General features: G+C 39.2%; 2 protein-coding genes across 4 annotated transcripts in view; one reads left to right on the plus strand and one right to left on the minus strand.

Annotated features, from left to right (window-relative positions):
• Window positions 1–15,525, minus strand: part of PI4KA (phosphatidylinositol 4-kinase alpha) — a 53,771-nt gene that overhangs the window by 17,316 nt on the left and 20,930 nt on the right. For both annotated transcript variants that reach the window (XM_063415503.1, XM_063415502.1), the window contains exons 20-28: window positions 4,323–4,431; window positions 3,691–3,827; window positions 2,692–2,825; window positions 2,440–2,522; window positions 2,096–2,166; window positions 1,854–1,978; window positions 1,332–1,413; window positions 636–719; window positions 191–280 (exon numbers count right to left, since the gene is read on the minus strand). In XM_063415503.1, the coding sequence (XP_063271573.1) occupies window positions 191–280; window positions 636–719; window positions 1,332–1,413; window positions 1,854–1,978; window positions 2,096–2,166; window positions 2,440–2,522; window positions 2,692–2,825; window positions 3,691–3,827; window positions 4,323–4,431 (915 nt within the window). The remainder of the gene's footprint in view (window positions 1–190; window positions 281–635; window positions 720–1,331; window positions 1,414–1,853; window positions 1,979–2,095; window positions 2,167–2,439; window positions 2,523–2,691; window positions 2,826–3,690; window positions 3,828–4,322; window positions 4,432–15,525) is intronic.
• Window positions 2,314–14,657, plus strand: SERPIND1 (serpin family D member 1). 2 transcript variants are annotated; one of them, XM_063415505.1, is made up of 5 exons: window positions 2,314–2,428; window positions 7,886–8,754; window positions 12,431–12,704; window positions 13,637–13,781; window positions 14,151–14,657. In XM_063415505.1, exons 2-5 carry the CDS (start codon window positions 7,902–7,904, stop codon window positions 14,340–14,342), a joined length of 1,464 nt encoding a protein of 487 aa, XP_063271575.1. In that variant the 5' UTR covers window positions 2,314–2,428; window positions 7,886–7,901; the 3' UTR covers window positions 14,343–14,657. The 2 variants fall into 2 exon arrangements, with proteins under 2 accessions (XP_063271575.1, XP_063271574.1); XM_063415504.1 differs by lacking the exon at window positions 2,314–2,428 and adding an exon at window positions 5,727–5,890.

Genomic DNA, 15,525 nt, shown 5'->3' on the forward strand with positions numbered 1-15,525 from the left:
ATCACTTCTGACAAAAAAACCCTTAAGAGATGAAGTGTTTTGGACTACATGGAAGAAAGGAAAGTAATTAGTTGTCCTTTCACACAAGGATAGAATCCCTTGACCCTGTTGTTTTAGGGAAGGAAATATAAACTTCAGGTAGAATTGCAGTATCCAAGATCTGTAAAAATCACAGAAGCAGGTTCCTTACCTGTAGATGAGATTTTGTAACAGAGGGAGCCCATTTCATTGCCTCTTGCAGAATCATCCCACAGCGTGCAGCAAAGTCCTTGACTATACTCTAGAATAAAAAGCATCAACACAATCAGTAAAATACAGGACGTTTAACATAAGGTCTTAATGGTGGAGTAAGTAACAAAGGGAGCAAGACAGTTGCAGCAACACGACACAGTTAAAATTTGCTGTAACAGTTGAATGTGCCCTTGATTAGAAAAGAACTGTCACACTAAGTCCAGTAAAATAATTAAAATCTGGAACACATAAATACTATGCCATATCCTATTAGAAAAATCTTACCTAGGGTGGTCATTAATGGTCATTTAAAAATGACCATTCAGACTAGCCCATTAATTTATCTGCAAGCTCTCAAAGCAGGCATTATTTCATTCTTTGATAAATCAAGGAGGGCCACCCACCTCTCTGGCTTCATGCGTGTCAGGGACTGTTATTCTGTAGGGAGCATCAGGAATATCATAGTAGGGTTGGTCCTTGTGAATGTCCTAAACAGAAACCAGTATCAACTCTCAGTAAGGCAAAATTCATCATCACCTGACATTAACACAACAGGTAGCAAACAAGAAGCCTGATTACCAAACCTTTTTTGCTAACATTTGCTCTCAATTTGAACAGCTCTAAAAGAAACTGTTTGTATTCCAGATTGATTGTTAGACAAAATAATCTCAAAAATCCAAAGCACTCTCCTCCATTCAGAATAAAAAGAAAATTCTTTAAAGCATTTCCATCTTCAAAAATTCTAGCATGTGACAGATTCAAGAAATATGGATACACATACACACACTGTAGAGAATACAATCTGAAAACCATATTGCATAGAAGACCAAACAAACCACAAACCAGAAAAATACCACTGCATTTTTATTTCAAATGAGACATTTCAACAATTATAAACCACATCTGACAACAACTTTTTAGCACTAGTTTTACTGCTTATGAAATAGGGTTGCAAAGATAATTCTTGCTTCACAGAATTTAAAATCAAGATTTTATCAATCTTAGCAAAAGGAAAACCAAATTACAAACTTAATTAATTATCAAATAAATGCAGAACAAAGCAAAAAGAAAAAAGAGTTCTAGGAAAGAAAAGCACTTACTGCACTAAGGGACAGAGACAATGTCTGCAGAATATCTAGCATAGTCTTGAGCACAGTTCCACTCCACAGCAAGTGAGGAAATCTGGTGCAGGAAAGAATCAGAAACACGATAACCATGGAGAGCTGAGGAAGACCATTCTTTTATCAAGGGAGCTGCTTAAAGAGCCACCTTTACACATCCCTAGGGGAGCTCATGCTCAACAGAAGCCACAAAGCCTGCCATGGCTCAGGGCAGGCTCACTTTATCCAGGGCCAGAAGCTGAGGAGAGCTATTGCACAGGAGCTGAGACTGCATCCCTACCGTGGGCACTTTGCTTTGCTCCACCCATGGCAACACTCAACAGCCCCACATTTTAACCAGGGGTTTCAGAGCTCAGGCTAAAAATACCACTGAATATAATTTCTCGAGGAGATGTTTCAGCAGAAGTAGCAGCCAAGAAATCCACTTGACCAGTGTCACCAAGTGCCTAAACAACCACTAAACAGTCATTGTGAAAAGAGAAACATGAAATCTATACTCACTTGTCTACCAGTCCAGATAAGTATTTGTCTGCAACTCTCCTGATCCTCTTGTGAATGTGGTTGAAATTCACAAGCAAGAACTGAGCATGTCTCTCCAGCTCTTCTTCATTCTCCTTGGTTTTAGGCTAAAAAACATGCCAGAGAGAAGTACGAAGCTCTTAAAGGAACAGATAAACTCACTTTCATAAACTGAAATGAGAACATTTACACAAATTCAAAATTTTAGTTTCCAGGTAACCTACTTTATCAGCCATCATTGTCAGGAAAGCTTCAAACACCTTATCAGCAACAGCTATCACACACTGCATCATGCCTGAGGAATGGAGAGAAGTGACAGGTTTCATTGACAAAATTACATTTGTTTTATAAACCAGGCTTAACAGTTAAAAAGTGTTTATGTTTACTCAGCCAATATTGAACTTGTTTCAAAACAAAACCAGTGTTCTTGGCAAGAATAAAGCAGCAGCAATCTGGTGAACATGATTCATTTTGTTATGTAGCTGCTTGATTTGTTTCTGCTTTGCAGGCCTGGAGATAATTTCCTCATATCTCAAGCTGAGAGCAAACCTAGACAGGTAAATCTTACCAGATTTGTCTTTCTGAATTGCTTTATCTTCAAAATAGCAAAACATGACTTGGAAGCGATCTTGGTCCGTTGAACGCAGTACCCTAGGGAAGGAGAGTTTTGTAAGTTAGGATGTTTGGGGTTTTGTTTATTTGTTTCAGGTTTTGTTTATTTTAGATTTTGTTTGTTTCAGGGATTTACTGATTGTTTTGTTTTAGGGTGGTTTTTTTGCTGTTTCATAAGTGAAAAAACTCAATATAGATAAACATATACCTCATATACTCTAGGCGGTAAACAGAAAGGAGATAGGTAGACATGGCAAAGTCCAACTTATTGATCAAGGCTGACACTTCTGGAGGAGGATCCAAGAGATTGATTATGGTACTCCGTAATTCATTTAGTTCAGCCTAGAAATGAATACATGAAGTTATCTGAAGTGGGAGTCCTGTGTTAGTTTGTCCTCAAACATGCATGCAGCTATCTGTTAACGTTCCAGCATTCACACACAACCTGTAAGGATGCCTCTGCCTGCAGACTCAGACCAACCTCCCCTAACTCAGCAAGTCACAATGCTTCAAATGCAGAACAGAATTAAACCTGGAATCAAGCTTCTGGCAGAAATAATTGCTAATTCCCATGCAGTTATACCCATGAAGAAATACAAGTCCTACACTAAATGCATTCGAGTTCGACCAACATCAGCACTGTCCAGCTCCTGAAGCTTCACGGGCTTGTGACACTCTTTGGTGTCACAGAACTGTGTACCTAGGCACAATGCACATTTCTGCATTTCATAAGCCAAAAGAGTCCTTGAGCAAAATCTGTCCTGCAAAATCTATCCTCTAAATGCTAGGGAGAGAGAATAATATCAAGTACAGTATCAAGCCAGAGCAAACTTAACATTTCTTTAAAAGCTTGAATGTGTTGTTTCCTTTCAAACTTGGTTGATTTTTGTTTTCTAATCAGTGCAAGTTTTGTTGGATACAAAATGGATTAAAAAGCTCTAAGAGGCTTCAATCTCCACAAAGTCTTGGTTTCTACACCTGATCAAGGCGGTGTAGCCACCTCTCTGAACACTTGTGTTAACACTCTACAAAACTGACCCCAAGTCATTTATGCCCCCTGATGTCAGAAGGAAAGTGTAAAACAGCTGCTTTTCACTAATAGCAGGCAGGCTGCAGAGGTGTTGTGCTATTTCAATACATCACAGGTTCCACATCATTTAACACTGCAGACATTTTGGAAGGAGGTAACAAAGAAATTAATTCCTACAGAAGTCACGGTGTCATTCTTCATGGCAGAATTGTACTGCAGGACAGAGCGGAGTGGCTCTTTGCTGGGAAATGTGAGCAATGGAGACTTGGTGGCAATTTCACACACACCTTCATACCACTCTTCTGGCCAAAGACCTGGAACAGAAGTAGAAAGAGGAAGGTGGAATGAGGGATTAAAAAAAGTCAAGTTTCACAAAGTTACTTGCATTACCAAGCTCTGCAGTACTTCCAGGGCGGATTTTTCATGCTCTTAAGCACAGACACTCAGCACACGTGACCAATGGTCCAAATTTAGTATGTTTAGGTGAAGTCTCTACTTAATTACCATTGTACCCCATGTGCCTTGTCTTCCATTTCAGTAATCTGGCTATCAAAACCCATAAGTAAGGCTATTAACTTAGGAATGAAATTAAGTACAGGTGGTACTATGCTGAATCTGATAACAAAACTGCAAAGATTTAAGGAAATCCCACCTGAGAACTGTCATGTCATTCAAAGCTGTTTGCTTTGAAGTGTCTTTATGCCTGTAATTTTTTTCCAGCTACTGGGAATGGTTTGCACAGAGCTTATATAGACTCATCAAAAGTTTAAAAGTGAGCAGCAATGCTGTTCTCTTAGAATGCAGAGTACCTGATCCTTCCACAGCAAACCCCATCAGCACCGAGTACAACCAGAAATCGCGGAACAGCTTCTGCAGCCTGGGCTTGGCTTCCTTGATGGGTGGCAAGCGCCTAGTGAGCTAGCAAAAAATTAAATTTAACATTAGAAAATGGGCGAGTTAGAATAACTTAATTCCACACTAAGAAATCAATTCATGTACCCTCTTTACTATAATTTACAAAGGTAATATTCTATGAAAACTAGTACTGTACTGCTATTTTTATACTGATGGAATTCTCTTTTTGGAGAGCTGAAAGGCTAACTTTGAGATGCCTAAAGTAAAAATTTCCTTTGTTTTACATAGGAATAATACCATGCTGATACAGTAACCTCTGAGAATACATAATATTAGTACACTGTCCACTGCAGGGAGGAAGAGACTGCATGGTCCTTTAAACTGTGCTGAGGACAATGCCACGCAGCTTTGCTTCAGTGTAAAGGAACTCCAAACTAAATAAATATCAGTCAAAAACACTTCTGGTTGCTATTGTTTATCAACTTGGTGGAAATACATTGAGGCACCAGTTGGGGATCTTTCATTGTTTGCACCCACGCACAGAATGACATCAGTTCTGAGGAATTTACTATCTAAACAAGCCAGTAAAAGAGCATTATTTTCAACACATTTATTAAAATTCTCTGATATTTTTTGCACAAACAGCTGCAACCACCAGAGGAGCAGTATATCCTCTCGGCCAATATGTGATACAATTTTAGATAAATTTATGTAACAAAGATCATACTGTGTTATCCTAGAAAGAGTTAAAGCACAGGCAGTGTGCAAGAAGTAAAAGAAATTGCCCATTAAACCACAAGCTTTATTCAACATGACCGTATATTACTACTGTAAACTTTATTAACAAAGTGTTACATTCTAATCTAGCTTGAAGAAGTTTTCTCTAACCACAATAATTCTCTCTGAGAGCCAGCATTACTTCAGTGAAACCTTACATAAAGCCAGCTTTGGATGCGTTTGTAAATCATGAGGGAGATTAGTCATTTAAAAAGGAACAGCATGAAAAAATATCTCTATTATAATAAAATCAGTTTGAGTTTAAGCTGGTGAACAGCAGTATGGTAAAAAGCTGTTTGTGCAATGGAAATCTTTGCACCAATACACAGCAGCTGAAGAAACCCCATCACAACCACAGAGGCCTCAAACACATTTGCACTAAGATGCTCCCCCATCCCCCATTTCAGTACAAAAAGCAGCTACATGGCTTTTCCTGTCATTAACAGTCAAGTTTATGTTCGTGCTTGACTTTGAAACTTTACATACACCCATTTTTGCTCAAAGACCTTCCTCAAAAGGGAACAAGTACCTGCAAAGCTATAAAAGCAGTTCAACAAACAACAGAGAATTCAGCAGAGATCACTAGGCAAGGGAGGGATTTTGGCTGACGAAGTAAGTTTAGCAGTGTTTGGTTTAGAGAATGTTTACTTTGGGAGATACACAAAAAACCAGCGTCAAAGTTCAGATTTAAACCCTGCCTTTACTTGAGCTTTTCAACACATCCTCCCTGTACAGTGGCTTAAAGGTAAGCTTCATTTACCTCTCTGTTATTTTGGGTAGATCTCACCACAGACATACATATTGCAGAGAAGGGGGATGTTTTGCCTGTGTAAGTGCAGCTGAGCAATAACTGAACTTTGGTGAAGACGAGAATGTAAAGCTGGGAATACAGACAGCAAATTCTGCTGTGCCAAGAGCAGAAAATGTTTATCAATGGTTACTGGAAAGAGTATCTCAGCCCTAAGGGCCTGACTTCTGGGGGCGGGGAAAAAACTAATGAATTTATGGAGAAACAATAAGAAAAAGACTGACTGGAGATGTTCACTCACAGTGTAACACAATTTCATAAGCATCTTATTTGGATCCTTCATTTTTGCAAAACAATGTATTCTTTTATATGGGAGGATCACCTTAAATGGTTTTAGGATTTAAAGCAAATTAGTCTGGGGGAGTTTCAAAAACTGATCTGCCAGCTCAGTTATTTCAATCCTGTTACAACATGTTTGAAAATATTTTCCTTCAAGGTTTTACTCACAGATATACAGGTCAGTGAACAGGTACAGGTATGTGAACCTTTATACTTTACAGAACAGCTTTTTCCTAATTTAAAAAAGCATTTTAATAAATATCTTAAGATTTTTAACTGTATTCAGTACTTTGTCCCATATCATATTGTAAATAACTGTCTTTTTACTCAAGAAAGTGTACCAATTGAGATTAAGTTTATAAATTCATGAAATACCTTTATAGTTAAGTTGCAGCAAAACCCAAGGCATTCAGACACCCATTCAGTTTCAGCTGACAGATCTATTGAACACCTACATTTTGATCTCTGACTGTCAGGAGGGAATTACACTTTTTCATATCTTTTTAAGATCACTTTAATTACTACACCAGATATTATGGTAAAAAGTCTCTAAGGCCTGCTTCTTGGTAGAGAGTTTTACAGCTGAGTAAGTCTGATAGATTCTCTCCAAATATATACTGAAGAAAATTCCTGATTTTAAAAATAATTTTAAAATGTAACAGTCCAATACTCAGTAGATTAAAAGATTTATTAAGTTTCCCTTAGAAAAATGCAGTTTGTAGTTAAATGTAATCTCAAAGAAAAGAGGTGAGGTTACAAATCCAGAACTGGGATCACAGTAAGCCTAGAGAAACAAAGTTCTGAAGGGAGCTCATAGAGACCTCACATCACGAAGAAAACAGAGAGCACTGTGAGTTCTGCAGTGCTGCACAAAAGTGAAACAAAACGTAACTGAGCCAAAAGCAGAATCAAGCCAATCCATTACAAACGTGGTAGATGAGGACAGAGAGCTGCAGAAAGGGTGCTCAGACATTGAGTAACCCGAGCAGGGCCATGAGCAGGCCAGGACAGACATTTATGCCCAACACTTCCCCCACTGCAGTCCCACTAATGGTACTCAGTGCAAACACACATCTTTCTACGTGCCTAGATTGCCTTTATTCACCAGATTGCTGCCTTGCTTTCCCAAAATACTCCCACAAAACTTCCATTTTTGTTGTAGCTACAGGATGTTTGTTTTTCCAATTTTTCAGTACATCTCAGCCTTCTGGTATGCTCCTGCAGGGGACTGGATCAGGAGTCTCTCTTCCTCCTACCAAGAGCTCAAATCTTCAAACTTAACTTCCCATTGTATTTTCAGCACACACTACTCACAAAGTTAGTGCACAGTTTAAGTGTAACAGTTTAAAATAAAGAGTCCCACATATTCTGGGTAATGAGTTTGGAACTGTTGAAATATGCCAGTAATGACTATTTGTATGGGAGGAGGCCAACCAATTGTTTGGCAGGCTGGAGGCATTGTGTAAGCAAAACCAATTACCAGTAAAACAGACTTATCCATCTAATTGACATCTGTTCCACTAAAAACCAGAGCTGTCGAATAAGGTAACTATAGATCTGCTGCTGCAACAGAAATCAGCATGGACCTAAAACTGGGGAACAGATAACTAAAATTCAATTACCCTTGACTCTCTCAACTGCGTTGTCTTCCAGGCGTTCACCTGTTAGAATGAAGTTCCTATTTCAATTGCTTGCCCTGGCTCTCATCATAACCTCCACACTTTGCGGAGTCAAGGACGTCACTGAGCATTTTGAAAGCCTTAAAGGTGCACAGCCACATGAAAATGGGACTTACATGCCAAATCTACCACTGGAGTTCCACAGAGAAAACACTATCACTAATGACTTGATTCCGGAAGAGGAGGAGGAGGAAGACTATCTGGACTTTGACAAGATAATGAGTGAAGATGACTACAGTGACATTATTGATGCTGCCCCACACATGGTTTCTGAAGTCCAGCAAGGAAATATCCTTGAACTATTCCACGGCAAAACCAGAATCCAGCGCCTCAATATCCTCAACGCAAACTTTGGCTTCAACCTTTACCGCAGCGTGGCAGACAAGGCCAGCTCCTCAGACAATATCATCATGGCTCCTGTGGGTATTTCCACTGCAATGGCTATGATTTCCCTGGGTCTGAAGGACCAAACCCAGCAAGAGGTGTTATCTGTGCTTGGCTTCCAAGACTTCATTAATGCCAGCAGCAAATACGAGCTCATGACCGTTCACAACCTCTTCCGCAAACTCACCCATCGGCTCTTCAGGCGCAACTTTGGCTACACACTGAGGTCTGTAAACGACCTTTACATTCATAAAGACTTTTCTGTTCTCAATGATTTCAAAAACAATATGAAAACATACTACTTTGCTGATGCCCAACCAGCTGATTTCTCAGATCCCAGCTTCATAGCCAAAAACAACGAACGCATCTTGAAGCTGACCAAGGGATTAATAAAGGAAGCTCTTGTGAATATAAACCCTACAACGCTGATGATGATTCTTAATTGTCTTTACTTTAAAGGTAAGACTCTGTTCTTTCAATCTTAGTGATGGATTTTCTCAGTTTGCAATGCACTGCCATATGTCATTAGAAATCCCACACAGAACTTGTCTAATATACACTACAAAAAACCTACTGACCCCCTCATTAGGAATCTGTATTATTAGCCCATTTTTGTCTGTTTCTGTAGCACAACGATTCTCTGAAGTTAGTGGGTATTGTACACATAGAGCAAATGCTTGAACTTAATGCCAAAACCTTAATGACTCACAGTGAGACAGAAAAACAACATATGAATGCAGAATGCATTATGCCCCAGAAAGAACAAGCTCTGTAGAAGTACCAGATGGGGAGCTATAGATCCATATGCAAGTCATTAGTCACATTCAGTCCTGGCATCACTGAAATGGTACAGGTTGATTTCAGTTAAAGCACTTAACATCTCTGAAGTATTCACAACTCATACAAAAGACTACAAAGAATTTCAGCTTGAAGGAAGCAATTTTTTAATATGATCAGAGCATGAGCCATGTCAACAAGTCCATACAGGGGACCTAAGAGAATAACCAAACACTGTTCTTCTACATTTAAAACCAAACACATTCACTACACGGAATACTTCAGTTAATTCAGCATGAATGGTCTGCTGATATGGGCTCCTTCATGTGTTAGTAAAGGCTGAACAAAAGGGCTAGTAAAGAGGCTTAAAGACTCTACAATATATTCTTATTATAAACCCTTATTTTCAATGTCTTTATATTTAAACTAAGAGCCTGTAGTGAGATTTTCAAGATGAGTTACCTACCTCAGGTTGAAAGTTTGTTAGTTTTTCAACAAACTTTTAAAATTATATTAAATGAGCAAGAGGTGGGAGGTGCCAATGAAAAAAGAACTGAGGATAAAAAGAAATCTCTTACTGACTGTTTCAGATGAAAATCAGATGAAGGTGACTTAAAACAGGGGTAAAGAAAGACAGATTAGACCAAAAGGGTAACAGGGTTTGCAAGTACAAGATACTCTTTTCCATAATTCATAAAGGAGTTTATTTTTCCCCAGTTACATCCCTGCTTCCAGGAAACAAAGGCCTCTCTTACCCCTGCCATCTCAGCAGGTTACAGAAGCAACATTCCCATAAATGTACCTTTTCCTACTCACTTGCAAGGAATTATTTCCTTGAATAATTCCACTTATCCCTAAAAGGATCTGAAGCAATCATTAGCATAAAATCCAGATAATCTATTCCCAGGTACCATCCAACAGGCACTTACTTGTATCCTTGACTACATCCCTGATGATCATATCATACTAAATACAGGGCTTTACTGCCTGTTAAACCATCCTAAGAAAAGGACTATACAAAGTGAAACCGATTTTTTAAAATATAATTTGGTGAAATTTGAAATATCTTTTCAAATTGAAATACGTTTTGTTTCACTCTGAAATTATTAAATACTTGTGCCATTTCAAAATAAAAAAATCACCACAAAAATAGACAGCCGTGGTATTGGAACTCTTGAGTCATCAAGATCAAGAAGACTTTAGGGTTTTTCTTCTGCCCATGAAGTCCTGTTAGTCCAAACTGCCTTGGTGCCATCTGCTGAAGGCTGTAATTTCTAACCTTCAAAATAAAGATCAATTCTCTACTGCTCTCATTCTTTTGTCTTACACTCTCCTGAGAATTCTACTTTGAGTGGAACTGAACTTTTTATAAGCAAGTTCTGCTCCTAGGTTTCTTAATTTCCCCACTACTCCTTCTAACATGCCAAGTTTTGTCCACATTTTTCCATTTGCACTGTTTGTACCACTGCAGGAAAGTTCTGTTAAGCCCTCAAAACGAAGAACCCTACAAGCATTTTCAGATATACAGAGATGCTCAGTACAAGTAGTGACTGAGTAGTGGGATATTTGACAAACACTGTGAGGTTTCAAGCTCCTTTTACTTTAAAGACCATCAAGAAACTATTGGCAACTATTTATGTTGGTAACAAGCATATTTTATCTTGTATAGATGTCCAGCCTACCCCCTACTCTGCACAGCTCTGAGTAATCATTTATGAGCTTCCTATCAAGTAGGACCTGGTTATTTTAGCCAGTTTTGGTAATCCACAAATGTTGACAGGTCCAAAATGTCCTGTTTTTTTCTGAGATTCCAGTCACAAATGCAAAAGAGGAGTCATTCAATGGAGACAACATCTACTACTGCAGATGGATCCAAAAGACATCTTGAGGGAAGATTCAAAACAGTCACAAAAGTCATAAAGTGCCAGCTGGTTCCAGTTGGCCACACAGCTCCTGCTAGGGATCAGTATTCTACCCCAAGACAAACACATCTGCAAAACTGAATCCAGGAAAAATGTTTCCCAGCTCCTCTCTTTCACTAGGAAGAGCTGATGGTGTCTCCCACCCCTCAGGGGAGGGCAGTGCTGCTGAAGCTCCCCCAGCCCACAGCAGCCCCATGTCCTGGCCAGCTGGACTCCTACACCTGGGAATTCTGCTCCTGAAAAACAGCCAGATACTGGGGTTTCCTTGGAAATGGGACTATTTGTTTGGGAACAGCATAACCCATTTTATACCCCATACCTTTCAGACTATTAACCACGGTCTGATTGCTTCTTAAACTGGTCCCCATCAGCCTGACATGTGTAGGAACTATTAGAATGAAAGTTGGACTTAAGGCTTTTCTTTTCTTTTTCACATTAAATTTGGTAAAGTCAGACTAAGGAACCAACTACAGTTATATTGCAGGTTCTCCACACAGTCACAGTTAAATTCCTCACATACTTGCTTGCCAATGATGACCTAAATTCCTGAGTTTTTACAGGAAATACTGGTAACCCTATTTCCACTATAATCTTCTAGCTCTGTCTGCCCCTTAAGAAATGATGTTTATTCCAGAGCCATAGTTCTATAAAAAGACCAGCAGAACACTGCATTTAAAAAACCTTCTTTCAAACAGTCAATAAATATTTCTGGTATCCAGAGTATCTCCACACAAAAAGCTTCAAACCCTGATGGCAAAGCTTTCTGGGCTGCAGAATGTGTTGGACTGCATTATTTGGGCATAAACCAGGCAGATTTCAGCACATCCACAGGAGCCTGTTATCACATCAAACTGGATTATAGAATTAAGCAGTGAACACCCCAACTCTTCAGGTTAAGACAGAAAATGAACCATTCTGAATGGATTAAGGTAACATAATGCCTTCAGCATAGCATCTTCTACAACCTCAGGGAAAATGAATCCAGCCCTTGCTCAGCTTAACACACCACTAACGTTCTCCAAAGAGGTGCCTTCAGAACTGGATTCAGGTATCACATCTCAGAAAATACAGCTGGGTCAGGTGTTCTGCTAGAGGCAAACCCTAAAAGTTATTTTGCATCTGTTAAAATTTCTAGCTTTTTCATAGGGAAAAATAATACACATAATACAAAATAACCACATTCTTATTTCTGGTTTGTGCTCACCTGCTTTTGTAATTCAGAACACACAAATCAGACAAATGTTAAATTAGAAAGCCAGGAATTTTGAAGTCACTTTAAAACCTGTCTTCTAATTCAGACTTCACCAAAATCAACAATCTCCTGCAGTAACTCCCAACCCACATGACTTCAAGCTTAGTGTAAACCTATTCTGGGAACATTTCATTAAACAGCCACCTTGGGGATATTTTCTCTGTCTTCTGCATTGCATGAGCAGGAACTTGGGAGAACAAGTTTCCCGTGGAGATGACCTCGAAGCGGAGTTTCCGGCTGAACGAGAAGCAGACGGTGAAGGTGCCCATGATGCAGACCAAGGGCACCTTCCTGGCCGCCGCCGACCCCGAGCTGGACTGCGGCGTCCTGCAGCTGCCCTTCGTGGGCAACATCAGCATGCTGGTGGTGCTGCCACACAAACTGGCTGGCATCAAAGCCCTCGAGAGGCAGATCACGCCTCAGGTGGTAGAAAAGTGGCAGAAGAGCATGACAAACAGGTATCTGCTCAAAAGCACATCTTGGTAAAGTTTTATTGTTGTTTTCTCGATGAGACTGATGAGGGTAAGGAAAGCGTGCAGAGGGTAATATATTTTGATAAAAAATACGAAACCTAAACAAAACCTCAAAAAAACAGATGTATTGAATTAAAAATCAGGACCGGTGATCTCTCAAAATTTAAATACTATCAAGAAATCAAGGATGATTGAGGTAGAAAATTGTAATGAAGTTTCAAAATTCTTTCTATTGAGTATTTAATGATGTAGATTTAAAGAAAACATTCTTACTGATAAAGTTTACAACAAGAAGGAAAAACAGGGCCGTGAAAAGAACAGATTATTCTGCACCAGTAATCTTGGTGACATCAGCCTATGTTCAGTTCAGCACTGAGCATTTCAACAGGGCTGTGTGTAAAGGAACACATTCCATAATCAACAAAAGACATCACAATTATGGGAGAGGAAAAATAATAAAGCCTCCCTTGAGGAAGATGACAGGCTAGGTGTATCTGTCTTCAAACTTGATAAAAAGAGATGATTTGATGTGCTATCCAGGAATTCAACCTACTTCTGTTGTACACAAGTGACAAACCTCCAGTTTAGTACTTCAGAAAATCTGACAGCTCGACCCTTATTACAAGCATGCATTGAACTGCTCAAAGTCACATACCTTACACACAAAAATAATGCAAATCATTATAAATGAAATATCAAATTAACAAACTAACAGTTTTCGCAGGGTAATTAATTTTTAAAGCACATTTAAAAAGTCATGATGCTCAAGTTCTGAAAGCAAAAGTACAGTCCTGTATATCTGTGTCCTGCTTGCTGAAGACAGCAAAAATCCAAACCACGACAGGTCTGTAAAGCAAAGGAGTTGTGCATATACACATCTGCTTAATGAATTTTCCTTTTATGTTTATTTTTACTAGAACAAGAGAAGTGGTTATGCCTAAATTTAAGCTGGAGAAGACTTACAACTTGATTGATTATCTGAGATCCATGGGAATAGAAGAACTGTTCAATGGAAAAGGCGACTACTCTGGGATATCACACGAGAAGATCACCATTGACAGGGTATTTACTCCTCACTTCACCTCCTCTCTGATTAAACTGTCCCCCAATAACACGGCAGCACAGTAATAATATTGCACACTAAGCTAAAACAATACACTTCCCTCATCTTTTCTGGAGGACATGGGAGGGAGGGTTGTGGGTTTGTCCTTGTCTATTCACATAAAGAAGCACTTGTTTAATGAGATGTCAAAGGCCCTAAGAGTGTTGTGGTCAGTCAGGAACAGGCTTCTCCACAGAACAAACCCCAAAGGCGTTTGGTGCTGACCAGCAAGGCTGCGGGACACCGGGCGGGAAGGCTGTGAGCATTCATGTACTTAAGCAGAGCCTCAATTCCTCTCATTTGTTTTCCTGTTTTGTTTGCCTGAACAGTTCAACCACCAAGGCACAATCACAGTGAACGAGGAGGGCACAGAGGCTGCAGCAATAACCACTGTGGGGTTCATGCCTCTCTCCACCCAGATCCGCTTCGTGGTCGACCGCCCCTTTCTGTTCCTCATCTACGAGCACCGCACCAGCTGCCTCCTGTTCATGGGCAGAGTTGCCAACCCTGCCACATCCTAAAAGCAGAGAAGATTCTCCAGCACTCTGTTATATATGGGCTGTTTAATTACATGTTAAAATACCAGTATCATAAAGGAAAATTTATTGTTATATTACCCAATCCAAAAGTCACTGGTATAAAAAGAAAACATATTATCTACAGGTAGTTTCTTGTGAATGGACTCAAAGCAGTAGATAATTTGACTGCAATTTAAAATGGTTAGTGCCACGTATTGATACAAGTGTATTATTAGCAAAAAAATAATCACAAAGTAACTTACACTTTGTGTTTTGCATCACTGTATAAAATGTAATCAATAAAGTATTTAGACTATCTGGAGTCTCCAAATTTAGGTCTAAATTTGTGCTAGGATGTCTGTTTATGATAAATAGGACTCAGGAAATCCTGAATACCTGACCAGCCATAGACACTTAAGTCTCTCCTGGGCATTTTACACAATTTAACTTGAAACAGATGAAATGTCTCCATTCTTTCCTTTGCTTGCATCATTTCATGTTCAGTGAATGCACACAATGTGTATCAACATCCAGACTGATGCAAACAAGGAACCTCATGGACCAGTGTTCCAAGTAAGAGGAGACAGAAAGGTCTTGCAGGAATTAAATACTAGGGGACCCACTGCTTCTGCCTGATCTAACTTGCATTGCTTCAGTATTTCCTCTGATCTTCATTGGTACAAGAGGTATCAGAATTAGGCCAGCCTAGTAAATGATATAAATAGCCTCAGAATACCCTTTAGAGGAAAAGCAGTCAGCAAAATGCTGTTTTCACTGGATCAGGATCACCTAATCCTCTCTAGAAAAAAAGCCATTTAGAGCAATCACTCTGTTAATATTCCAGTGCACTCACCATACTTGATTTAATGGATTAAACCTTTCAAGTCACTGCAAACTTTCTGAATTGTTCTAGTAAAGACACAAATTCTGTTCAAATGTGTCACACTTGAAAATGAGAAGATTTACCCACACTCTGTAGAATATCACTGCCTACCTGGTACAAGGAACAGAGCTGCACTGTACATTCAGATTATTAAAGACAATGAACATACCTCTGCATACCTGACTTTACATCACACCTTTAAAAAACGTGCCTCATAATCCAGTGAGAGTATTTTTATTATTTTTAGCAGTATCAAATACTGTATCAATCTATCTATATACAAGTTTGTCTTATGTTAGCAAA

This window comes from Prinia subflava, chromosome 19 (genome assembly GCF_021018805.1).
Source record: "Prinia subflava isolate CZ2003 ecotype Zambia chromosome 19, Cam_Psub_1.2, whole genome shotgun sequence".
Taxonomy (NCBI): Eukaryota; Metazoa; Chordata; class Aves; order Passeriformes; family Cisticolidae; genus Prinia; species Prinia subflava.